General features: G+C 41.9%; 4 protein-coding genes and 1 long non-coding RNA gene across 7 annotated transcripts in view; 3 read left to right on the top strand and 2 right to left on the bottom strand.

Moving 5' to 3' along the window:
• The window catches only part of LOC117531248 (leukocyte cell-derived chemotaxin-2-like), a 31,879-nt gene extending 29,193 nt beyond the window's left edge, over positions 1 to 2,686 (top strand). For all 3 annotated transcript variants that reach the window (XM_034194262.1, XM_034194263.1, XM_034194260.1), the window contains exons 3-4: positions 1,225 to 1,376; positions 2,096 to 2,686. In XM_034194262.1, coding sequence (XP_034050153.1) covers positions 1,225 to 1,376; positions 2,096 to 2,262 — 319 coding nt within the window. In that variant the 3' untranslated portion in view covers positions 2,263 to 2,686. The remainder of the gene's footprint in view (positions 1 to 1,224; positions 1,377 to 2,095) is intronic.
• A 2,940-nt stretch (positions 2,687 to 5,626) lies between these two features.
• LOC117531249 (leukocyte cell-derived chemotaxin-2-like) lies at positions 5,627 to 11,224 on the top strand. Its single transcript, XM_034194265.1, has 4 exons — positions 5,627 to 5,781; positions 9,077 to 9,188; positions 10,574 to 10,725; positions 10,937 to 11,224. Exons 1-4 carry the CDS (start codon positions 5,745 to 5,747, stop codon positions 11,101 to 11,103), a joined length of 468 nt encoding a protein of 155 aa, XP_034050156.1. The 5' UTR covers positions 5,627 to 5,744; the 3' UTR covers positions 11,104 to 11,224.
• On the bottom strand, positions 5,767 to 15,982 carry LOC117531250. The gene is made up of 3 exons (XR_004566590.1): positions 15,854 to 15,982; positions 7,355 to 7,358; positions 5,767 to 5,777 (listed from the first exon to the last, which is right to left on the bottom strand). It is a non-coding gene; the product is annotated as an uncharacterized LOC117531250 (long non-coding RNA).
• On the top strand, positions 13,025 to 19,065 carry minpp1b (multiple inositol-polyphosphate phosphatase 1b). The gene is made up of 7 exons (XM_034194257.1): positions 13,025 to 13,474; positions 15,024 to 15,215; positions 15,977 to 16,171; positions 16,250 to 16,347; positions 16,566 to 16,696; positions 18,392 to 18,525; positions 18,604 to 19,065. Exons 1-7 carry the CDS (start codon positions 13,096 to 13,098, stop codon positions 18,852 to 18,854), a joined length of 1,380 nt encoding a protein of 459 aa, XP_034050148.1. The 5' UTR covers positions 13,025 to 13,095; the 3' UTR covers positions 18,855 to 19,065.
• Positions 19,066 to 19,710: 645 nt separating this feature from the next.
• Positions 19,711 to 26,685, bottom strand: atad1b (ATPase family AAA domain containing 1b). The gene is made up of 10 exons (XM_034194259.1): positions 26,624 to 26,685; positions 24,681 to 24,874; positions 24,108 to 24,206; positions 23,012 to 23,132; positions 22,592 to 22,792; positions 22,197 to 22,303; positions 20,718 to 20,807; positions 20,587 to 20,637; positions 20,045 to 20,175; positions 19,711 to 19,953 (listed from the first exon to the last, which is right to left on the bottom strand). Exons 2-10 carry the CDS (start codon positions 24,852 to 24,854, stop codon positions 19,833 to 19,835), a joined length of 1,095 nt encoding a protein of 364 aa, XP_034050150.1. The 5' UTR covers positions 24,855 to 24,874; positions 26,624 to 26,685; the 3' UTR covers positions 19,711 to 19,832.
• Positions 26,686 to 27,052: the final 367 nt, after the last annotated feature.

Here is a 27,052-nt window from a genome sequence, read left to right as displayed (position 1 = left end):
ACTGCCTGAAGAGAACATGTAAATTTCCACAGTCATTGATGATATGGGGCTGCATGTCAGGTAAAGGCACTGGGGAGATGGCTGTTATTACATCATCAATAAATGCACAAGTTTACATTGATATTTTGGACACTTTTCTTATCCCATCAGTTGAAAGGATGTTTGGGGATGATGAAATCATTTTTCAAGATGATAATGCATCTTGCCATAGAGCAAAAACTGTGAAAACATTCCTTGCACAAAGACACATAGGGTCAATGTCATAGCCTGCAAATAGCATGCAAATAGTCCGGATCTTAATCCAATTGAAAATCTTTGGTGGAAGTTGAAGAAAATGGTCCATGACAAGGCTCCAACCTGCAAAGCTGATCTGGCAGCAGCAATCAGAGAAAGTTGGAGCCAGATTGATGAAGAGTACCGTTTGTCACTCATTAAGTCCATGCCTCAGAGACTGCAAGCTGTTATAAAAGCCAGAGGTGGTGCAACAAAATACTAGTGATGTGTTGGAGTGTTCTTTTGTTTTTCATGATTCCATAATTTATTCCTCAGAATTGAGTGAGTCCATATTTTTTCCCTCTGCTTGGTCTAAAAAAGTAACCATTACTGACTGCCACAATTTTTATATATATATGTGTGTGTGTGTGTGTGTGTGTGTGTGATATCTGTTGCCCATGACAATGGCCTGCACTGTTTCACTTTATCACCATCACACCACTTGCACAGTGTCTTAACAAAAATCTGCTGCTGCTACAAATACTAAATGGTTTGCACTACTGCACTTTCCACTTTTACTTTTACCATTACCTCAGACATACACTGTAAATACTAAATACTTGTCCTTATTGTCGAAGTGTCTTGTCCTGTCATCACCGAGGGAAGGTGAGAAATGAAATTTCGATTCCTTGTATGTCTAGTACATGTGAAGAATTGACAGTAAAGCTGACTTTGACTTTGATCTGCCAGTTGGGTCAAAGAACAATTTGTATTTTTTGTTTTCTTAATTTGAACATGAACTTGGCCTGTAACGGTGTTAGCTCCATTAGCTCACAACAATGAAGGTTGTGAATCTGGAGTGATAATGTCAGCGTTTTTAGCAAACACGTTATCCATAAATTCAGAAAATAAATCTGCAGCTAGTTTGAAGAATCATGATTTGTTAAATATCTCCAACACAACAAAGTCAGAAATAAGAAGACTGTTTGAAATAATGTTCTGTGCTTTCAGGGGGAACAGATGGCATAAAGGTGTGGATATTGTGTGCGATGATGGATCGACTGTCTATGCACCGTTTGACGTGACACTCAATGGGAAAGTCACTGTTTACACCGACCCCAACAAGGCAGCTATCAACAACGGCATCAACCTCGAAGGAGAAGGTTGGTTCGCCACCCATGTCTGAGTGCTAACATCAGCTAACAATGCTAACATCATCTGCCTACATCCTGCAACATAATAGATTGGTTCAGTTTCACTAACAATGCTAATATCAGCCGCTTATCTACTTTCTGCCCCATAACAGATTGACCCAGTTTAGCTGGCAATGCTAACATCAGTCGCCTACTGCTACCTGCACCACAGTAGATTGGCGCAGTTTCTCTGGAAAGGCAAACACCGTCCATCTACTTCCCGCACCATGATAGATTCACTCAATTCAGCTCTGCAGTGCTAACATCAGCTAAAACACATATATTTTTACGTGTTTTAGCATGAACACTGAACTGAATCCAAGAAACAGCACAATTTACTTTGATGAAATATTTCACCTCATTAATGGTATTAATGAAATTGGTGAATTAGGCGTTTCTTTGGTGTGACCAGGCTCCCCGTCATATTTTCACAGTGATAATGTTGTCAGCAGATCAAAGCTAATTTGATAGTGGGAGGAAATGCACGAGCAGAACATTCAAACTCCACAAAGGAATCAAACCTACAACATTTTGGTTCTGAGGCAAAAGTGCTAACCACAAGTCAGAAATATTAATGAGGGAAAAGAAGAGAATGGAAGCTGCCAATAAGTACTTGATTTGGTTAGTCATGAGTTTACTGATCATTTACATCAGTGATGTAGATATTGATGAGACTTTGTGTCCTGCAGGTTTGTGTTTCAAGCTGTTCTATGTTAATCCTGACAAAACATCTGGAACTCTGCAAAAGGGTGAGCGGATCGGCACCATGCTGCCGATGCAGAGCGTTTACCCGGGAATCACCTCCCACATCCACGTCCAGATGTGCGACAAGTCCGATCCCACATCCTACTTGTAACAGAGTCATTAATGTGACACGTCTGTAGCCAGCAAAAACAACTGCTGTTTGTTTGTCTGGATGATTCATAAGATGTAATGCTCCTCTGTGATCTCTTCATTCAACAAAAATAAAATTTAAATCATTTCTGACCTATTTTTGAAGTTATCTGAACCATGCTAATGCTAATTAAGGCTAATATGACAACACATTGTTTGTTTGTTTTGGATGCTTTATAAGAAAATGTAATGCTCCGCTGTGTTCTGTTCATTCAACAAAAATCAAATTTAAATAATTTCTGACCTGTTTTTGAAGTTATCTGAACCACGCTATTGCTAATTACAGCTAATATGATAACACATTGTTTGTTTGGATGCTTAATAAGAAAATATAATTCTCCTTTGTGATCTTTTCATTCAAGAAAAGTAAAATAATATTTCTAGCATTTCTGACCTGTTTTTGAAGTAACTGTACCCATGCTAGCGGACATCAAGCTCCTTCCTGCAATATTTTTTTTCTGCCATCTTGGGGATGCGGTTTTTTCACCTTAATGCATTTCTGTAGCATGTTTGCATTTTAACCCAAAGATGAAAACAATTCTCAACGTCAGTGCAGCTCAAGTGCACAACAGGAAGCAATTTTGGATGCATCCTAACCCACTGCTTTAAACTCAAGCCCATCACCTCTCGAATGGCCTTGCTCAAGGGAACTTTATTCGTTTTTCCTGCCTACATTTAAATGGACTGCATTTATATAGCACTTTTTTTTTTTTAAATCTGATTCAGAAGTTCAAAGTGCTTTACAATGGTGCCTCACATTCATTTGCACCATGTGTTATGCTTAGTTGTCACATTACTGGGTAACATAACATGTCATAGAATTCAATGGATGTTGACATTGTTTGACCTTTACTTGGAGACCACCTATTGCTCAACCAATAATTTCCACCACTTTTTACCAAAATTGGAGCACCTTGAACTTTTGACCCCTGTACAAACTTAAATTGACCTTTGTCACCATTCTTGCTGTTTTTACCCCATAACTCCATAACATTCAGTCATAGATAGTCCAAACTATACCTTTTTGGAATCCTTACATTAAGATAAATAATGTGGTGTAGTTTTCAATATGATTAGAGCATTTTTAAATTCTGACCCCTATGTAATTCTTCAATTGTTCCCTACCTGGTCACCTGTTGAAAATTGAAGTGGCCAGTTGGTTTTTACAAAAAAGTAAGGTATCTAAGGAGTATGTGTGCCGGTTTTGGTGCTTGTTTCCAGAAATACAACCCCTGGCAAAAATTATGGACTCACCGGCCTCGGAGGATGTTCATTCAGTTGTTTAATTTTGTAGAAAAAAAGATCACAAACATGACACAAAACTAAAGTCATTTCAAATGGCAACTTTCTGGCATTAAGAAACACTATAAGAAATCAAGAAAAAAAAGATTGTGGCAGTCAGTAAAGGTTACTTTTTTAGACCAAGCAGAGGAAAAAAAAAATATGGAATCACTCAATTCTGAGGAAAAAAAATATGGAATCACCCTGTAAATTTTCATCCCCAAAACTAACACCTGCATCATATCAGATCTGCTCGTTAGTCTGCATTTAAAAAGGAGTGATCACACCTTGGAGAGCTGTTGCACCAAGTGGACTGACATGAATCATGGCTCCAACACGAGAGATGTCAATTGAAACAAAGGAGAGGATTATCAAACTCTTAGAGAGTAAATCATCACGCAATGTTGCAAAAGATTTTGGTTGTTCACAGTCAGCTGTGTCTAAACTCTGGACCAAATATAAACAACATGGGAAGGTTGTTAAAGGCAAACATACTGGTAGACCAAGGAAGACATCAAAGCGTCAAGACAAAACTTAAAGCAATATGTCTCAAAAATCGAAAAATGTACAACAAAACAAATGAGGAACGAATGGGAGGAAACTGGAGTAAACGTCTGTGCCCGAACTGTAAGAAACCGCCTAAAGGAAATGGGATTTACATACAGAAAAGCTAAAAGAAAGGCATCATTAACACCTAAACAGAAAAAAACAAGGTTACAATGGGCTAAGGAAAAGCAATTGTGGACTGTGGATGACTGGATGAAAGTCATATTCAGTGATGAATCTCGAATATGCATTGGGCAAGGTGATGATGCTGGAACTTTTGTTTGGTGCCTTTCCAACGAGATTTATAAAGATGACTGCCTGAAGAGAACATGTAAATTTCCACAGTCACTGATGATATGGGGCTGCATGTCAGGTAAAGGCACTGGGGAGATGGCTGTCATTACATCATCAATAAATGCACAAGTTTATGTTGATATTTTGGACAATTGAAAGGATGTTTGGGGATGATGAAATCATTTTTCATGATGATAATGCATCTTGCCATAGAGCAAAAACTGCGAAAACATTCCTTGCAAAAAGACACATAGGGTCAATGTCATGGCATAGGGTCATTGTCAATGAGCAGATCTGATTTGATGCAGGTGTTAATTTGGGGGATGAAAATTTACAGGGTGATTCCATAATTTTTTCCTCAGAACTGAGTGATTCCATATTTTTTTCCTCTGCTTGGTCTAAAAAAGTAACCGTTACTGACTGCCACAATCTTTTTTTCTTGATTTCTTATAGTGTTTCTTAAAGCCAGAAAGTTGCCATTTGAAATGACTTTAGTTTTGTGTCATGTCTGTGATCTGCTTTTTTTCTACAAAATTAAACACCTGAATGAACATCCTCTGAGACTGGTGATTCCATAATTTTTGCCCAGGGGTTGTACATGATGGTTACAGTTATCTGCTCCACTAAACCAATAAGGAATAGTGAACATGGTTTTGGCAACATGATGGATCAGGATCAGCTCTACATCCTGGGAACTGAGAGGCCTGGAGGAGGAATACACTCAGCGAGTGCTGTCCAGGTGCTTTTGATTGATGCACTGCAGAAATCAGGTCAGAGAGCATGTGCTTGTCCAGCGTATCACCACATCCACCACACCATAGAAACACTGTGGGACCTGGAAGACAACCACCCAAGCAGACAACCAACCCATCCCTACCTCTTTAAAGTAACTGTCTAGCTGCTGCATCCAGGTGAAACATAGGCGTGTCCTGGGCCAGGTGAAAGTGGGTGTGTCCTTCACCAGTCTGGGTTCCTCAACATGTCCAGAGAAACACCGCATGGACTAAATGACGTTCTCTCACGTCAGTCATCTTCCTCATCTGACTCCTGTAAAACAAAGTTTAACAGTTTCCTGTTTATTTGTTTTGTGCTTTTGTGTGTTTATTGTTTTGTTTTCACTGTCCTGAGTTCTCTTACTTTCAGGGTTTTTTCCAGATAAAGTACTGGAACATGGATTTAAAATAAATAGAATCGCAGACTGTTTAACTTTCCTGCTGATAAAAATCTCTGTTGTTGTGTAATTGTATTGCAAACGAAGCTGCAACCCATGAAAAACCACGTCTGACTGCACAAACTGTACGAAGTCCTTTTTTTTGTGTCAAAATGAGCAAAGAAATCGTTCTGATTGCAGCTCTGCTCCGTAAGAAACATTTAAGCTTTTCTTCTATTCTCACTGACAACGGTAAGTGATCCCATTAATGAGCGTGTCCTCGGTCTTACCCAGAAGTCATATGTTTCTTACAGCTGTATTTTCTGATTTTTGTTTTATTCCTTAGCAGCTGCCAAATTCAAACTGAACTATATTACAGTAATTCCCTTCAGTTACAATCACGCTTCTTGCATATCAGTGAAAACACCACAACATTTGTGTTATGTGTCGACGCGGGTTGAGGAGCGGACCTGCGTCTGACGGAACCCAGTGCTAAAACAACCAGAAAGTGGTTCCAATAACAAAACAATTTATTTTCCCCCTTCTGTGCAATACAAAGTGTACAAACATAAAAATGCATCTATCTGGCGGAGTGAAGGACGGCACACTCTCCAGCGCCCAAAAGGATCGAAGCCCGGCGCTTCTGGACCCACGTTCACTGCCAAACACCCCCCAGGTGGACACGACAAACCGACTCTGCGAAGGATAGAAAAGGTGAGGTAAGTCAGCAGCTACAACTAATATCCTTCAAAGGCACACACTATCAGCAACACATTCAGGTCTGAATTTAAGCTTTATATAAATGACCAGCTTCTCACAACAGGTGGAGGATCATCAGTCCGCATGCCACGGCCGTGAGAAGCGAGCTGCACAAGTCTCATCAATGTTCAAATATACTGCGTAACAAAATACCAAGTTACTGTTAACAATTATTCAGACAATCAATCACCTCTGATGTGTGCTGACAGCATGTGTCCCTCACCCGTCCTCCTTCACAGGCACGATGTGTCAAACCCAGGCGCGGTCCTCAGCTTCTCACAAATGAACATCACAAGGTCGAGTTCCCGGCAATTCTGCTCGAATCACACATAGCTTAAATGCAGAACGCCATCTCATTATCTGCTTCAGCTGAAAGTCTTTAAGGTCGCACGTGAGCACCATCCACAGGTGCTGCACATCACGTTGATGAGGGTGAAGGACTCTTCTGCCAGCACCTTCTCCACAGACAATAAATCAGTTTGCATACCACCTGGAGAGCAAAGAAAAGAAAAGAACACCAAAATGCCCAGCCAAACCCCCCCCCTCAACACACAACAATTTGGGCTTAAAAATGATTCATGAATAAAATTTTATGTGGCAAAAATTAAACATGCCTAAAAATGAGCATAGCAGCATATTAAACAATTCCTCCAAAGGAGGAGGACGGAACCAGTCAGTACTATAAATACAGTGCATCCGGAAAGAATTCACAGCGCTTCACTTTTTCCACACTTTTTTATGATACAGCCTTATTCCAAAATGGATGAAATTAATTTTTTCCTCAAAATTCTAATCACAGGACCCCCATAATGACAACATGAAAAAAGTATTTTTTTATTATTATTATTTTGCTTTTTGTTTTTGCAAATTCATTAAAAACAAGAGCAATCAGAGATTTCTGATGTCCGCCAATCTGGTGTTGCAGACTGAATGGTTCCCCCCTAAAAATCAGTTTGTCCTTCCTTCACTGTGCATGCGTCATCAGTTGTGGTTCACGGATTATCACCTTGTTTCTGTTTAAAACTGCACTCCAGTCATCATCTGTCTCAGTGGCAGATATCTGAAGCTTTTGTACAACAATCATTTCCACATAAATTCAGCATTATTTCATCATAAAAGACGGATGAAGCAATCAGAGTGCCACGGCTACACAAGCTGCTAGCTGATGCATTCCACTGTGCGTCCGTCATTTCAAAGCGTCGCAGTTTTGCCAAGTTTATGCTTCAAACTGCCTTGTTTCTGCTTAAAACTGACTTTAGAATGATTTAAGAGGTTTTACCTTATCTGATGGTTAATAATCCCATTAATCCATTTGATTACTTTGGGTGAAGAGACTCCATCTCAGACATGCTGCTGTGGTGACAAATTCAGGGGAGCTTTCCATGCCCTAATATCTATCTGTGGTGCAAATTTGTTAAGAATCTGTGAGGTAGTTATGACGTAATCCTTCAAAGCCTATATAAAGTGAATTCTTGATCTAGAATCTGGTGTTCTGTTGAAATGAGCGCCCCGTCGAGTTGACCTCCCTATCGCGCTTCACTTTGATTGACTGAATATATGATTCTTTAAAAAGATAGCTTATTTTGACAGGCAAATAAATGTATAAATTGTTCATCACAATAAAAATATTCATTTTAGCCTCCAATAAAATGTACTGTTGTACTATTGTCATGTAATGACAATATTCTGCTTTAAAGCCAGCGTGTACATGCAAATTAGTTTATAAAATTAAAAAGACACGTATTGCTGTATTTTATGTAAAGATAAATCTTACGTGGGTTTTCTTTGGTGGGGGAGGTCAACTCCATGGGTGAGGTGTTAAAGTACGGGGTAGAAAGAGTTGCACGTGCGTGCACATGCATAGTTGCGCAGTGGAGTTCCTCTCGACAGGTAGCTCATCTCGTTGCGACACCAGAACTGGATCACCTTCCGATTTCAGTGGAGTCTTCCATGCCCTAATATCTATATGTGGTGCAAATATGGTGAGAATCTGTGAAGTAGTAATGACGTAATCCTTCAAAGCCTGTAAAAAGTAAAATCTTGATCCAGAATCCTGATCCGTATCCAGATTCTGAAAATGGCTGTATCCGAAAAATCGCTGTGCACCGACACTCCGCATCCAACATGATGGAACTTATGTACATGTGATTTCTTAGTTTTTTTATTTTTAATAAATTTGCAAAAATAAAAATAAAAAACTTTTTTCATGTTATCATTATGGGGTTTTGTGAGTAGAATTTGGAGGGAAAAAAATTAATTTATTTTGGAATAAGGCTGTAACATAAAATGTGGAAAAAGTGAAGCACTGTGAATTGTGCACTGCAGTCTCATTTGAACCCCTGCATGATATCGCGGGATTTGACCACCTCTGGGGACAGCCTGCACAAACACAGCATCACTTCTGATGAAAAATTGTGCACTGTTTTGTTTTTTGGCTGCAATCACCAAAGCAGTTGCGAAAAGTGCAGGTTTTTTCAGGTTCCCAGTGGAGAAGGGAAGACAAGACAAATGGGAGATGTTGTGTCGGTAAGTCTTAACAAGATTTAATGTGAATAAGGACACTGGGGATGTCCCCGGAAGTACGTCATATGTGTCATATGCTCTATCATTTAACCCCTTTATCACCCACCCTCAGACGAGACTAGGGTTCCCTATAGCTAGCAGTTTGCCACGCCTAGTTTGAGCAGTTAGCATTATTTATCCAAATGAGTTGCGAGGTTGTGCCTGCCCGTCTTCCTGTCTCCAGTGGTCCTCTCCGTGTGCAGTGCTGTCAGGTTCGGGCAGCTCTGCAGTGGAAACACGGACAACCACAGGAGGACGAATGACAGCTTTGGTTCAGGCCACTATGGAGACATACGGTAAGACCGCACACATCTCAGTGTTGCACACAAAATATTGGCCGAAAACCATCTGAGGTGCTCAGCAGCTGAGACACGTAGTCTGAGGCACACATCTGGGATCAAACCCCAGTCTCGCAGTTTGGTAGTTTAACTCCTGATCTGTTAATTGGGCCAAAGAACAATTACTATTTTTTATTTTCTTAATTTGAACATAATCTTAGCCTGTGACGATGTTCGCTCCATTAGTGTAGCAGAAGACAAAATATTTGCAGAGGAAATTATTTGCAAAATAATTTGCACCACGTTTTACCAAAACTGGAGCAACTTTAACCCCTTAACGCCCGAATTTATACAGCTGTATATAAAAAAATGTTGTGTGTTTTTGCCTTTAAGTAGATGGTACATAATGTTGAGATTATTAATTTCACTTTTGCACAAAAACTAGATAGTAATATTGGGTATTCTGGTAATGACTTTATGTTATAATGTTATAATAATAATGATGGTATGTTGCAAATTCGCGACAACGGGCATACAGGTCAGTTTGGTAAGTTGCATATTTGAGTCAGAGATTGTAGCATATATGCGACGATGGGCGTTAAGGGGTTAACTTTTGACCACTGTACAAACTGAAATTTTGTCACCTTTGTCACCATTCTTGCTGTTTTTGCCCCATAACTCCAGAACATTCAGTTATAGATAGTCCAAACTATAACTTTTTGGAATCTCTGTGATCAGACACATAATGTGGCATAGCATTTTTTTTACCCCTATGTAGTTCTTCAATTGACCCCTACTTGGCCCCCTATTGAAAATTCAAATGGCTAATGTTATTTTTCTGCAGTATGTACCAAAAGGTATACACAGTCAAATTTTGGTGCTTGTAACCGGATTTGAATGATTCTTACAGTTATCTGTTGTACTACATTAGCCCACGACAATGAAGGTTATAAATCTGGAGTCATAAATCATGTTGGCATTTTTTAGGAAACACACAGTATCCTAGCCATGGTATATTTAATTTAATTTAATTTAATCTTTATTTAACCAGGTTAGTCCCATTGAGTTCAAGACCTCTTTTGCAAGGGAGACCTGGACAATTATAAAGTTTCCAATTCACCTAACCTGCATGTCTTTAAATGTGGGAGGAAACCTGGAGCACACTGAGGAAACCCACGCAAACACAGGAACAACATGTAAACTCCACACAGAAAGCCCACAGGTGGGAATCCATCCCATGACCTTCTTGCTGTGAGGCAACAGCGCTAACCACTAACCACATATAAATACTGACCACAAGTTCAGCAAATGTATCCTGTTAGTTTGAAGAATAATGATCTGTCAAATATCTCCAACACAACAAAGTCGTAAATGTGAAGACTGTTTATGTTCTGTGCTTGCAGGGTGCACGGACTGCATAAAGGCGTGGACGTTGTGTGCGATGACGGATCAACTGTCTACGTGCCGTTTAACGTGACTCTCAAGGGAAGAGTAACCGTTTTCACCGACCCCAACAAGACAGCCATCAACAACAGCATCAACCTAGAAGGAGAAGGTGAGGTCACAATGCATATCTGAGTGATTACTTCAGCTAACAATGCTAACATCAGTCGCCAACTTCCTGCAACATGATAGACTGGTTCGGTTTCACTAACTGAAGGGAAGTTGCCAATAAGTGATTGATTTGGTTAGTCATGAGTTTATTTATGAATTATTAATCAATTACATTAGTGATGTAGATATTGATGAGACTTTGTGTCCTGCAGGTTTGTGTTTCAAGCTGTTCCCCATTGATCCTGATAAAACCTCTGGAACTCTATGCAAGGGTGAGAGGATTGGCACCATGCTGCCCATGCAGACGGTTTTCCCAGTAATCATCTCCCATGTCCACGTCCAGATGTGTGACAACGCCGATCCCACGTCCTATTTCTAACAGACTCGTGACACGTCTGTATCCAGCAAAAACAGCTGCTGTTTGTTTGTCTGGATGCTTCATTTCAACAAAAATAAAATGAAACTTCAATCATTTCTGACCTGTTTTTGAAGTTATTTGAACCATGACAGCAGACCTGCTGAATACTGCCACCTGCTGGACATGCCTTGACTTGTTGCAGGATGATGGAAAATAGGAGCAGGTGTGGTTGACGTTACACGTAGCTTGAAATAAACTACGTAGATCTGTGAGCTACCAAGGCTTCGGGTCCTGTCTTGACCATAGGTCTCGACTCTAACCGGTGACCTCAGGACAAGGACATGCCCACATTTAATCTGCCTGCAGCAGATTGATGGATACATGAAGACAAAATTATTAGCCCCCCTATAAAATTTAATGTTTTCCTCAAAAATTGTCTCAAGTGCTTTTTTAACAGAACAATGTCTTTTCAATGCAGCATTTCTAAACGTTCTGGTTTGATTTTGGAGGCAGACATAATGACGCTTGGTTAAGCATCAAAATAAATTGCGTGAGACTTCAGAAAAATAATTGTTGATGCTCACAAAGCAAGAGAATGCGTTATCACAGCGTTTTCAAGTGTCAAGAACTGGAGTGAGAAGCATCATCAAGAAATTCAAAGAGAAACACACCCCAGAACGACTGCCAAGACACTAGTGAATGACATAGCCGGGACAATCACTACAACCTTGGACAGGCGTGGACTGCGAGGTTGCAAACCGAGAAAACACCACTTATTCTGCAGAAGACACACCTTCAAGACAGGCTGGCGTATGCTAAGGACAACCTGAAGAAAGATTATGTATACTGGAAGCATGGCCTTTAGTCAGGTGACACAATACTAGACCTCTTTGGCCACAGAGACGTTGCTTAAGGAAGGAATCATGGAAAGAAAACCTCAAGCAGTTAGCAGCAAAACTGGGTCTGGGTCATCGCTTTGTCTTGTAACACTACAGCAACCTTAAATATATAACTACCTCCAGAAGACCAAAGCCAGCATTATCGATTGGCCTGTACAGGAATCACATTGAAAAAAATCTGTGGGGTAAACTAGACTAAGGTCCATGCTTGAAGACCATCAAATCTGGAGGATCTTGAGAGAATAATGGGCTGGGATTCCTCAGGAGACATTTGTGGGACTTGTTGAAAACTGCAACAAAGTACCCACGTTTCCTGAAAGCAACATCATGTGAGGACTGATTGCTCTCCTGTCACTCACAATTCCACGCCCCTCTCAATCGAAGCCACGCCCTCCCACGCCAGAACGGGGCCAAAAGTTTGAAACTGAAAAAATAAGATCTGAAAGTGAAAAAAGATCTGAAGGTGAAAAAAAGAAAAAGAAATATGAATGAAAATAAATTATTTGATCAAAATAATTACAGAGCTGGATCAAAAATATATTTAAACTGAAAAATATATATCTTACACTTATTTTTATTTAATAATACTTTTTAAATGATTATAAAATTCAAGAACAAACATTGAATTTTGAGTTTCAAAATGTATTTTTTCAATCTTTTTTTAATTTTCAGATTACAAAACGTTTGGCCTGGATTTAGCTCCATAGTTATCCAGCAAAAAAGGAGACAATTGACTGTGGGGGGGGGGGTCCTCATCTGTACTTTGGAGAGGGGGGATGTTCTGTGTGTCTGGGTGTTTGCCATCCAGGGCCCAGGTGATTCCGTGTTGTGATGGACTCTCAGACATGACCAAACAAAATATGCTAATTTGAGATTGTAGGGTTTTTTGTAGTATTTTATTTTAGGTGTGTTTTTTGTGTGCGTGTCTGTGGATTTTGAACTTGTTTCTTATATTTATTTAAAAGAAAACAATAGAGCGAGGGGGCGGGGCTAGCATAGAAAGGCGTATCTGGGCGGAGTCATGACGCTTGGAAGATGAAACGAGCTCGGAGGTGTGAACAGAACCCGGAACATCAACAGACGAAGCGTTCTTTAGTGGGCCGGAACCACCGACATGCCGCGTGTGTTTATATCCAGCAGGACTTTGGTGTCGGCGGCTCTCAGTCTGCTGCTGACCCGCCTGTGCTGCTCCTCCCCGCCGGTACCAGAGGTACCGCTTATAGCGGCACGTTTCGGTACCAAGACTCGGTACGAGGACATGAACCAGCAGCTGCTGCGGGACATTCTGTTCGTCAACCGGTCGGTTTTAAAAGCTCCGGCGGAGCAGCGCTGCTCTCCGGTCCACGTCACCGCCGTCATCCGGCACGGCAGCCGGTACCCGACCCAGAAGAACATCCGCCGGATCCAAAGTCTGGCCGAGCTGGTCCGGACCGAAAGTCCCACAGGCTCCGTCCTGGACCACTGGGTCATGTGGTTCACACAGGACATGGACGGTGAGAACACACCGGGAATATTTCGAAACATTCCTGAAAGTTATCCTCTGGAATACTCCAGAACATTTCTGTGGGGGTGCGTGAATGATAAAATGTAATTACATGATAATGTCAGAAATAATAATATTAAAGTGATAAACAAAAACATCCCTGAAACTATTCTGGAAACCATCCCTGAATCGTCTGGAATATTCCAGATCATTTTCCATGGAAATGCTGGAATGATAATGGAAATGTAATTACACGATAATGTCAGAAATAATAATGTTAAAGTGATAAAACAATTCCTGAAACTATTCTGGAAACCATCACTGAATCCTCTAGAATATTCCAGATCATTTTCCATGGAGATGCTGGAATGAAAATGAAAATGTAATTACATGATAATGTCAGAAATAATAGTGTTAACAAAGTGAAAGCAAAACATTCCTGAAATGATTCCGGAAACTATCGCTTAATCCTCTACAATATTCCAGATCATTTCCATGGAGATGGTGGAATGATAATGAAAATGTAAATACATGATGATGTCAGAAATAATCATGTTAACATGAAAAACAAAAACATTCCTGAAACTATCCCTTAATCCTGTGGAATACTTCAGAACAGGGGTGGGCAACTTGTTCCAGAAAGGGCCAAGAAGGTGCAGGTTTTCTTTGCAGCCACTGATTCCACCAGGTGATTTCACTGATTAACTGGTTCCATCTGCTCAAAGTGATATTAATCAGTGAAATCACCTGGTGGAATCAGTGGCTGCAAAGAAAACCTGCACCCTCTTGGCCCATTCTGCAACAAGTTGCCCACCCCTGCTCCAGAACATTTCCATGGAAATGCTGGAATGATAACAAAGAATTCCGTACATGATAATATCAAGAATAGTAATGTTGGCAAAGTGAATATTCCGACCAGAATGCTGGAATTTAAAAAAATAAAACCGGTGGCTTAGTGGTTTGCACTGTTGCCTCACAGCAAGAAGGTCATGGGTTCGATTCCCACCTGTGGCCTTTCTGTGTGGAGTTTGCGGGTTCTCTTCGGGTGCTCTGGCTTTCTCCCACATCCAAAGACATCCAGGTTAGGTGGATTCAAAACTTTAAAAAATGTCCATAGGTGTGTGTGCAGGTGTGAATCTGTTTGTCTATATGTGGCTCTGCAGCAGACTGGCATCCTGTCCAGGGTGTACCCTGCTTCGCGCTCTATGTCTGCTGGGATTGGGTCCAGCCCCCCGCGACCGTTAATTGGACTAAGCAGTTGAAGGTGTGTGTGTGTGTGTCAGAATAGATAATTTTTTTTTTTTAAAGCGTTTGTTGGAGCAGTTGGAATGTTTTGTGACTCACCGCGGTAGCGTCACTGGACCATTATAAACCGACAAAACCACTGAAATCACCTTTAATATGCCAGAATATTCTTGAAACTTTTCCCCTTTAAAACTGCTGGTATGTTACAGAAACATTTCTTAGAATATTCTGAAATATTCCTGAAAAACAAACAAACAGTCACATTTCAAGCCGGGGGGGGTCCTGAAGTGTGACTTGTTATCGTGTGTCTTCAGGTCAGCTGGTGGAGAAGGGGCGGGATGACCTCCGCCACCTGGCGAAGCGTTTGGCCATCTTGTTTCCCTCTCTGCTGATGGAGGAGAACTTTCGGCAGCGGAGGATCAGCTTCCTGAGCAGCTCGAAGCACAGATGCCTCAGCAGCGTGGAGGCCTTTCAGCAGGGTCTGCAGCAGCACTGGAACCAGCACGGTGAGACCCTGGGCCACCCCCGTCTGGGGGAGAGGGCGGGGCTTAATGCTTATTGATGTTGTGACATCAGCACTGTGTTGTTGCTGCAGAGCTACAAACATCAAATTATTGAGTAAAATGACAAACCGGCCCAAACAGAAGTTAGAAGTGAGGAACACAGGAGCTAAAATGAGCTCAGAACGTTATCTTGTGAACAAGCTAAATCCTGCTGTTAATCTAAGAGGACAGAAACGTAAATCCAAAATGGCTGAAAAGATGGCTGCCTTGATTGAAAATATGCTAAAATGATTTTAGCTTTGGGTTGGTGTTAATATCTCAAGTCTTTTTCGAGATAGAAGTGGCTGTTACCAGGTCACTTGACGTTCCAAGTCACCTTTGTGGAATCAGACTTAATTAGCTGGAGACTTGGTGTTCTCCAGGAACAGGGTTGGAGATCCCTGAGCTCAATGGGTACTTTGGACAGGTGTACATGGACAGGTTGTCTGCCTGGGACCAACTCAAAGCGTTTCCATCGTGTGGTGGATGTGCCACCAGTATGTGTGCTCTCAGTTTGGACCCATCTGTGAGCTCAGGAACAGGAGCATTGATTTGTTAATTTTCTGAACCCACCTAGTCCTGTCCCAGAGGCCTGATCCCACTTAGTCCTGTTCAGGGTCCCAGGGGTTTGGAGCCTGTAGGACAGGACCATGTGACTTAAGTATTGTGGGAAATGTAGGACCTTCCAGAATGTTCTTGGTCTGTCTTACTGTGTCTCTGTTCAGATTTTGTGTACAGCCACAAGGTGGATGACGAGCTGATGCGCTTCTTCGAGCGTTGCCGTTACTACGTGGAAGGCGTGGAGAACAACCACACAGCGCTGATGGAAGTGGAGAAGTTCAAACATGGCGAGGAGATGGAGGGAGTGAGGAGGAGGATGGCAAACAGACTGGGCCTTCCTCTGCAGCGCCTCACACCTGGTCAGAACTAGAACAAGTTCTTGAACTTTTTTTTTTGTTTTGTTTTGTTTTTTAAGTGAACTTTTCTGTGTGCTGTAGATCTGGTGGAGGCGGCTTTCTTCTTGTGCTCCTATGAGCTGTCAATCAAATCTGTTCATTCACCGTGGTGCTTCCTGTTTGATGACAATGATGCAAAGGTACAAAATGCAGCATTACAGCATCAAAGTCTGGCTTTTTTTTTTTTGCCAAACGTTAACATCGCGGGCTCCTGATTTTCTGAAAGAAATGTGGAGCTCCCCACATTTTGTGAAATGGACTATATTTCTTATCACTTGAGAGAACATGATTTGAGTCTTGGAGTACTTTCTGATTTTCTTTTTAATCTGTTAGTCACCGGACCTGTGTCTCAGTTCAGGTTCTAGAGTACAAGTTGGACCTGAAGCAGTACTGGAAGCGCTCACATGGTCATGGTATCAACAGTCTGTCCAGTTGTCCTCTCTTCCATCACATCTTCAGGACCCTGGACAGAGCCGGACGCCCGCGCAGGTTGGTGACATCCCTCCCAGCTCTCCCTGGACTCTGACGGCTCCACATTTCTCATTAGCATATTTGGCTCAAAGATAACGTGACTGAAACTTGTTATGCATGTAGATATTTAAGTCAATTAGTTTATTTTCAAACTCATTCTTTAGTTTTATGAATCTGTGGGCCACCCCAGTCAAATTACAACCCCTGGCAAAAATTATGGAATCACCGGCCTCAGAGGATGTTCATTCAGTTGTTTAATTTTGTAGAAAAAAAGCAGATCAGACATGACACAAAACTAAAGTCATTTCAAATGGCAACTTTCTGGCTTTAAGAAACACTATGGAATCACTCAATTCTGAGGAAAAAATTATGGAATCACCCTGTAAATTTTCATCCCCCAAACTAACACCTGCATCAAATCAGATCTGCTCATTGACATTGACCCTATGTGTCTTTTTGCAAGGAATGTTTTTGCAGTTTTTGCTCTATGGCAAGATGCATTATCATCTTGAAAAATGATTTCATCATCCCCAAACATCCTTTCAATTGTCCAAAATATCAACATAAACTTGTGCATTTATTGATGATGTAATGACAGCCATCTCCCCAGTGCCTTTACCTGACATGCAGCCCCATATCATCAATGACTGTGGAAATTTACATGTTCTCTTCAGGCAGTCATCTTTATAAATCTCATTGGAAAGGCACCAAACAAAAGTTCCAGCATCATCACCTTGCCCAATGCAGATTCGAGATTCATCACTGAATATGACTTTCATCCAGTCATCCACAGTCCACGATTGCTTTTCCTTAGCCCATTGTAACCTTGTTTTTTTCTGTTTAGGTGTTAATGATGGCTTTCGTTTAGTTTTTCTGTATGTAAATCCCATTTCCTTTAGGCGGTTTCTTACAGTTCGGTCACAGACTCCAGTTTCCTCCCATTTGTTCCTCATTTGTTTTGTTGTGCGTTTTCGATATTTGAGACATATTGCTTTAAGTTTTCTGTCTTGACGCTTTGATGTCTTCCTTGGTCTACCAGTATGTTTGCCTTTAACAACCTTCCCATGTTGTTTGTATTTGGTCCAGAGTTTAGATACAGCTGACTGTGAACAACCAACATCTTTTGCAACATTGCGTGATGATTTACTCTAAGAGTTTGATAATCCTCTCCTTTGTTTCAATTGACATCTCTCGTGTTGGAGCCATGATTCATGTCAGTCCACTTGGTGCAACAGCTCTCCAAGGTGTGATTACTCCTTTTTAGATGCAGACTAACGAGCAGATCTGATATGATGCAGGTGTTAGTTTTGGGGATGAAAATTTACAGGGTGATTCCATAATTTTTTTCCTCAGAATTGAGTGATTCCATATTTTTTTCCTCTGCTTGGTCTAAAAAAGTAACCATTACTGACTGCCACAATCTTTTTTTTTTTATTTCTTAGTGTTTCTTAAAGCCAGAAAGTTGCCATTTGAAATGACTTTAGTTTTGTGTCATGTCTGTGATCTGCTTTTTTTTCTACAAAATTAAACAACTGAATGAACATCCTCCGAGGCCGGTGATTCCATAATTTGTGCCAGGGGTTGTAGTCTACACACACCACTGTGTATCATGGGTGAGTTGTTCGTTTGAAACTGTCTGGGGTCAAAGGCCATGACCGGCTTCACTTTTTGGGGGGGGGACTTGTTGATCAGTGTGATCGTTGTGCCCATCAGGTCCACTGAAGCCTCACCTGAACCAGCCTCTATCCAGGTGGGACACGCTGAGACGCTCCTCCCCCTTCTTGCCCTGCTGGGACTTTACAAGGAACAGGCTCCGCCCACTTCACATAACTACAACACACAGCACGGTATGAAATCCACCATCCAGCCTCAGACCAGAGCTTCAAACTGGACTTGAAGCATTTTTCTCCCGTCATGACTCACAGGCAGAAGTTTCCGGAGCAGCCGGCTGGTCCCATACGCTGCCAACCTGCTGTTTGTTCTGTACGACTGTCAGCGAGGCCCCAGGGTCCAAATGCTCCTCAATGAAACCCCACTTCGGTTCCCAGGACTGGAGGAGGATGCACCGCTGTATCGAGATGTCAGGGTCACATATCGCCACCTGCTGGATGGCTGTGACTTCCACAAGGAGTGTAAAGGTCCAACCGGCAACCGCACCCCAAACACAGAGCTGTGAAGCCACGTTCTGGTTCCACATTAAGGAGTTTGCAGCCGCTGAGGGTCTCTGGATTCTGTTTGGAGGCTTACAGTAGGACGGCACTCTGAGGTCCAACCTTCTGTCGAGGCCACAAATGCACCAAAACATTTTCTTTTGGTTTTCTATTACAAGACCAAACTTTCAAACATTCTACTGGCAAACGGGTTATTGGGACAAGCTCCTCTTTGATTTATTTATATGTGAATAAAGGCATTGTCTGGCTCCACTTTTTCCAAATAGAAAAGCTCCAAAACATTTTTTCAGCAGTTCAAGGTGAAACATGCTGAAATGCTTCACAAACGCTTCCAAGAAGTTAGAACCAGTTAAATATAACTGATGACCAAGAGATTACATTTGTTTAATTCTATTAAACTGTGACATACGAGTTTCCATTAATTTGCTCACACCCCCAACATACACACAAAGTCATGCTAATCCTGAAACTTTGGTACAGTGCACCTTCAGTAAGGGGACTTGGTGGCTGTGGATGGTTCTTCTGTTGCTGCATGCAGTCAAGTTCAATGTGTAAAGCTACTGTTCACTCATTCCAGAATAAAAGCATTTTAATGTCAAAGCAGCAGCAGCAGCCACACAGCAAAGAGGTTGAACTGTCCAATAAACCATAGAACCTGGTGTTGGAAACCCAGACCTGCTCCTAATGATTAGCCAGGGTGCATTCAGGAACACTGAGGTCACAGCTAAAAAGAGACTTGTCTGTGGGAACAGCAACAGTGATGAACGCTCCCAATTCATATCTACATCATGAAATAAAAGTGGGTTTCCCCCCCCCCCCATTTTAAATTTATTTAAAAAAAAAAAAAAATCAAAACATGGTCTGGTTCCTGCTTCAAAATAAAATGGCACATTGTTGAAGATATATTAGCTATAAATACAATTCTATAGACATAATGATGATGTTGCTGCTGGGATTGGAACCAGCAGTAAGTGTAACTGGTTTTAGTCTAGTGCTGCATGGATCAAGACGGTGGCAGCACCTGCTGTTTTGGACCTCTTCATCTTTTCAATGGCTCTCTGAAGATCGTACTGCTGGATGGGACGAATTATGTCCTCTGATTGGCTGAGACAAGGATAGACAGACACCGTCAAAACCTGTTGGTCAAATAAGATCCCCCCGCCAAAAAAAAAAAAAAAAAAAAAACAGCTGGTACCTGTCACCCTCAGTGTGGATAAAGTCTCGAACGCAGAGCAGCGCTGCATCACGGCACATCTCTCGGAGGTCACTGCCCGAGAAACCGTTTGTGTCCTTGGCGATGCCCACGAGGTCAACTGATTTGTCCACCTGAACACAATTAATCAGTGAGTGCAGGCTCCGCCTCTGTGGTGGAAGGATCACCTGTGACCTTCACCACCACTTCCTCACCCTGCGCTCAGTAATGCCTCTGCTGGACAAAAGATGTACTACAGCAGTATTTTTCAGACATGCTGTTCCGTTTATTTTGGTGACACATTTCAGAATCACATCTCATTTCATCACAGTCTGATTTAGTTAAGGAAGTAAAATGTTTTAGTAATCTATGCAGACGTTGTGCACTGATTATGTATGTAAGATGTGCTGACAATGCTGACCTTTGGCAGCTTTGGCAACTGTTTGGTTTGAAGCTAGCTGTGAATGCAGCGGAGTCACGTCTTCAAATCTCTGTGTATGTGTGTAATAATTGTTGAACTGTGGACCTTAGCATCGTAAACTCACTCTCTCATTGTCCAGGATCAGTCTGAGGATCTGCTCCCTCTGCTGTTCACGCTACAGCAACCACAAACAGGTCAGCATTAAAAACTGCACGTGGTGACCAGTCGACCCCCACGCCTAAAGGCGGCACATACCGGCTGGTTGATGTGGAACCTGGTGGGCATCCTTCTCAGTATAGCAGAGTCCAGATCCTGAGGACGGTTTGTGGCTCCCATCACAATCACCTGACAGAGAGAATCCAGGATTTTAAGATATCTTGATTTACTTTGTCAGAACATTTTTTCCAAAGCGATTCAGAAAACCGAGAACTCAAGACAGAGCAGCACAGAATCAGACATCTGAGCAAAAATTAATTCCTCAACAAGCTTATGACTCATTTCACTTTTTCAGTTGAAGAATGTTTGTTAATCACTAATTAATGACCATCTAAAGCAAAAACCTCAACATGTAATGAAGAACTCTGACACTCAGTTTCTGTGAAAAGCACAAAGCCAGTTGCACCTGAGCTGGACAGAGTTTTCTGGGTTGATGATAGCTGGGACCAGGGGCCCGTTCCAGAAAACAAGCTCAGAAAAAATGGCGCTTAATGTGAAACACCCGACTTCAATAAGCCTAACAAATGAAATGAGGCTAAAAGCGGTTCCATAAAGGCCGAGCCACGTTCACACAATCAAACTAAGTCAAGACAGGCTCAGACTAATTGCATGTGCGCGCCATGCATAGGCAGCCCATGAGGTTGAACACAGATCAAGTGGATTCACAATGGCAAAATGTCATACCAATGAACGAGCTGGAGACCTATGAAGAATTTAAACATCTAATAATGAAAAGAGGGAACATGGCAGCAATAAATAAACTCAGAAAGGCTGCAGGAAATTGCTGATCGACTAAATGTGTAAGTAGCCTACAACCGAAGTTAAACTGCCATTAAATAAATACTACAGGGCTATAAAACAAAACGCACAGGCTGTAAATATAAGGGCCCCTTCACACAAATGCAGCGAATTGCGCATGAAGCAGGAATTGTATGCAATACATGTAAAATTGGTGCTGCCTCCAACGCCTCGTACACCTACAACTATTTGCACACAGCAGCGTCTGAAAGACAGAGTGCTCCCTGTGAGAACCCATTCGATCTCTCTCGCGGCAGGTGTCGGACAAATTCCAGGTGACGCACACGAATATCTAACACTGCTCGCTTGGCACTTATAAAATGTGCGGCCACTTGCCCCACGTGTGCATGTGTTTCGCGTGCTCCCAACACCTGGCTTATTTGGTAATCCTATTTTATGGAACAGACCCCTGGTCTAAGAGGAATAGTAAATGGACTGCATTTATATAGCACTTTGTCCATCGGTATCAGATGCTGAAAATGCTTTACAATGATGCCTCACATTCACCCATTCACACACTGATGTATCAGGGTGCTGCCATGCAAAGCACTCAAATGCTGCACACCAGGAGCAACTTGGGGACAAAGGAACTTCCCCAAGGGCCCTCACTGATTGATGGGGATTTGAACAGAGGATCCTCTGGTATTAAACCAATCATCTCCCCTAGCAGTCTGAGTTTTCTGGGTTGGTGATAAGTGGGACCTGGTTTAGAAGGCACACCTGACAGTGGAGGTCCGAGTCCAGTCCATCCCACAAGCTCATGAACTGAGCCTTCATCATGGCCGTCGCTTCGTGGTCCGAACTGGATCGAGTCCTCAGGAACGAGTCTGCAGATCACAAAAACAAACACTGACACTTGCTGGTGTACCTTTGAGATATAGCCAAAAATATTTTACAATTTAGCATGCAGTGCCACAGGGTTCGGTTCTTGGCCCATTGTCATATTGGCTCAATATGCCACTCTTAGTTCAGATTATATGCTGCTAAGGTATCATATTTCAGATGTTGATCTTTATGCTCCCCTTGGTCCAAATGCTGACTCTCACTCACTCATCTTCAACCTTTACTAACAATAAAACCATGTGGAATAAGTGAGCATCAGGTGTGCGCCTTACCAATTTCATCGATGAAGATGATTGATGGCTGCAGCTTCATAGCCAATGAGAACACAGAGGCAGCAAGCTTTTGGGATTCGCCGTACCACTTGTCAGTCAGTGTACTGGGCTGCAGGTTGATGAAGCGGAACCCTGCCTCCTTTGCGGTTGCCTTGGCTATGAGAGTCTTTCCGCAACCTGGTGGCCCATAGAGCAGCACACCTGTTACCATGACAACAGGTTGGAGTCACAGTCTGCTCTCATTTCTACGTCAGCTTTTATTATCCTCACTGTGACTGGAAAAGTTGCTAATGGAACAGTTTGCATTCATAATGTCGTTTAGGACAAACTACAGCGTAAAATACAGAACGCAATCAGATGAACTGTTCCAGGATCCTATCGTGACTGTTGACTGATCAGGTATCAAGTACAGAGTCAGACCTTTTGGAGGCTGCAGCAGTCTGGATTGCTGGAAAAGGTGCCGCTTCTGGACAGGAAGGATGACTGTCTCCTTCAGCTCTGTGATCACGTCGTCCAAACCGGCAATGTCCCTCCAAGTGATCTGCAGACAGTTTAGAGTTGTTCAAAAACTATTTCTCATCATCTTGATACTATGTTATGTTATGTCATGAAATGCTGATTGCTCAAGACTTTCCAATACTGTATTATCACCTTGTTGTCAAAACAAAACATGATGGTGACGCTCACTGCTCTTTGCTGCAGTGCAGTGAAAGCTAAATGAGTAAAACTTCTGCTGTAAAAATATCAATGTGAAGTAATACAATGAGACAATATTGTTTAAAGTTGTAAATCTGTTATGTGCACACTGAGGCAGCTGCACCTTTGCAGCTGACTGAAAACAATCTAACTCCATTTTATATCACTGCACAAGCTCCTTTTTTTTTTTTTTTTAAACACAAATAACTTGTGTGGTCTAGTTTATTTCAGTAAAGTTTAAAACTGGAGCTCTTGGTGAAATTCTGCTGTACCTGCATTACTGGTAAATGTCCACCAGCTGGAGGTATTCCATTTCAATAGCCTTGGGACAAAATATTCCATTTCAAGGACCTTGCCTCCTGTCCAGGGTGTACCCCAACTCATGCCCTATGACTGCTGGGAACATGACGACCATTCTGTTGCTTATTATTACTGCACAAGATTTTCAGTAGGTCAAAACTTTACACACCAAGACAAATGTCTGTAAACAGCTAAAACAGTCCATAATTTGATTAAATTATTTGAAAAAGCTTCTGAAGAATAATCAGGGTAGGAATTGATCTGAGAAACTTTAAATCTGACAAAATCATCAAATTGTCTGCGTGTTTAGTTTATTATTTGGGACCAAGTACAGCACGTACGAACTCATGTACAAATTGTATTTATCTGATAGAATCCAACTGTCAAAGGAGAGTAATTCACTCAGAGGCTTGATCACAAGTAACAATATTTTACTATGACTGAGGCTGTAAACTTTAAAAGTAAGACATCTCAACTGTTGTTATCCAATCTTTCAATCTAAATCAAAACATACGTGTACCTGCATGCTGAGGGGGTCGACCAGATGAGCCGCGATGCTCATCTCATATTCTGACAGCTTGACGTTCTTAACACCAATCTGACGCATCAGCTTCTCTGCCTGAGAAAGACAAAAATAAAAATAATAAAATTATTTCAGCTGACGCCAAAATCCAGACTGTTAAGTAATTATTTCACAACCAGTAAAATCCAGTTTAAATATCGCAAAACTACATCAGAGCGAGTTCAATCACAACAGCTAAAACCAGATTAAACACAGTTTGCCTGCCGATTACAGCTGTGAAATCCAGAAAAATATATTTTGAAGAGCTCTAAACTGGTTTAAAAATGTCTTATAACAAAACAAAAAACAAGCCATTTTTCACATTAAAAAAAACAGAATAAGTAAAATCATGCAAGCACCAAAACAATCTGTATTTTCCCTGATTATTATCAACCAACTCATTTAAAATGCTGGTATAATTTTAATTCATATTTCCATACAGTTGCAATTTCGCAAAACAACATAAATGAATAGAACCGTGGAAGCCATGATGGACAAATGCCCTGGCATTTTAAGGTCCGCCCCCATCACCTGTTTCTGAGCCTCCACCTTCTGCTTCCTGGTGGGATCCATAGCATCCACCATCCATTTTATAGTGAAGTATGTGACGGCTCCAAATATGGTGAGACGGAAAATCAGGCCAATGACTTCGTTCCTGCCCAGCGGGCGGGTGATGGCATCAGCAGGAACCTCCTTCAGCTCCATCTTCCAGGTGAAAAGCAGCACTACAGAGTACGAAACACAAAAACATCTTGTTACACACCTCCGGGTCGCACAACAACAAATTCATTAAGGTGTTCCTTTGTCAAGATGTACATCAGGGGTCTGGTCTCATGTCTGAGAGCATGCAACACACCACAGAACCACTCCAGGTCCAGACTGTCAGTGGGTCAATCCCCACCTCGCCCAAGTATACATCTACCTGCTGCAGCCAGGTGAAATGTGGGCGGGTCCTTGACCTTCACCAGCCACTGAGGTCCTCGACAGAGACACCAGCGTGCATGTCCACAGAAACACACCACATGGACAATATGTTGTAGCTGATGTTCCCTCACAATGTCAGTGATCCTCCTCATCTGAGTCTCACAGTAACTGTTCATTTGACACAAAATCATTCCAGCCCAACCCAAGAATCTTCCACAGAGACCTGGTACCAAAGACATCCCGTTGTCACTTTAGGTTACTGGTTAAAATCGAAGTCTGACAACCGTACAGTAAGGCAGGAAGCACTGGGAGGACTTGAAATACTTGGACCTTAGCTCTCCTGCAAAGACATCAGCATCACCAAACACCGCTAACCTTGTGACTCAATAAGATCTTTCCAGGCGCCTGTGGATCTCAAAGGTAGAGGACCCAGAGTCATGAAGATCATTGCTGAGATCAGTGAATTGTCTCAACAAGGTCAACACTTTCACCACATGGAGATGCGCTTCTGGTGTTTGAGCCCAGGAAGTCATTAATAGCCTGGACCTTAGTCTTGATTTCGGATGATCACAAACCCAGATTCTCTCCTTACTCGTCTTCTCAAGTCCTGCAATTAGGTATCCACCGATTCCACAAAGCTCGCAGTATGTTCACGAAGGCCAGTAAACCTTTCCTGGCCAACATAAGCACCCAAAACACTGGCTTTCACAAACACAGAAACACTGCAAAACATTAAATGTTCTTTTTATATTCAACTTCTGAGAGAGAATGGAGCTAAAGTCTGTGGGAGGGGCTGTGACTTACTTTTGGAGCCAGCCTCAAGTGGCCACTCAGGGAACTGAAGATTTGGCACTTCCACATCAGCTTCATGTTTCAGCACCTGTATCAGGTACTGAGACTGTACCTGACCCTGATCCTGATCTGGAGGTCGGGCTTTGGTGATGGTGTGCAGAGCGCCCCCCGCTGACACAGGAATGTGCTACATTCTAAGTGACACTCTAGGTTACAAATTACTTTGAAACTGTTTCAAAGTTGATGTAAAACCGGATCGGGAACCGGATCTGGATCCATCCGTCACCAAAGAACAAGCAACTGATTCCCGTTTTCGGCTTGTTTTAAATGCTCCTCACTGACTGATGATTTCTTGGGTCAAAGTATCTCAAATATCAAAGTGGATCCATTTGGACCGAACTCTGGTTCGACATGAAGTCCCGAGACTGCTAGCACGCTAACATAGCATCCGCTTGACCGTTCTCTCGAGGACTTTTTAGAACTTAATTCCTATAAATAACACAAAACCACGAGCCTAAAATCAAAACAGAAGCTTAACATTAAAGCGTAGAAACTAAGATGTTACTCTTTGGAGGGGCTACAAAAATCAAACCGAAACAAAAACGAAGCGGTAACAAAACACGAAATCGATCGCACCACAAGAGAAAACGGAGGAGGAAAAAAAACAACATACACCACAAGAAAGAAAGAGAGAAAATAGAAAAAACATAAACACCAGTAATCTACTTAAATCAGACATTTAAAAAAGAACCACCAACCTGCTAATCATTCGGCTTTTCTTCTTCTTCTCTGGTGTCACTGTGAATGACTCTTCTTCTTCTTCTTCTTCTTCTTCTTCCTCCTCCTCCTCCTCCTCTTCTTCTTCTTCCTCCTCTGTCCAGTTTATTGGCGGCTTGCACACCGACACGGTGCATTACCGCCACCAAATGTTTGGGTGTGGGGCATTAATTGAATTTGACGTATAAGGAAATGGAGAGATTTTTTTTTTTCCTTTAAGCCAACTTTATTGACAATTCAAGAACAACAAAATAACTGATAACACAATCCAAGCACAGAATACACACAAACACAGAGACATTGGGGGGAGAAAAAAAAAAAAAAAAGATGATTGTGTGAAATCCCGACATCCCGGTGTGTCTTGAACGTATCACAAATTAGTACGTCATCTTCTCGCGACACTTTTGCAT

The sequence above is a fragment of the Thalassophryne amazonica genome, chromosome 18, assembly GCF_902500255.1.
Source record: "Thalassophryne amazonica chromosome 18, fThaAma1.1, whole genome shotgun sequence".
In the NCBI taxonomy this organism is placed as follows: Eukaryota; Metazoa; Chordata; class Actinopteri; order Batrachoidiformes; family Batrachoididae; genus Thalassophryne; species Thalassophryne amazonica.
Note: the sequence above shows the minus strand (reverse complement) of the source record. Positions and strands in the feature narration are given on the sequence as shown.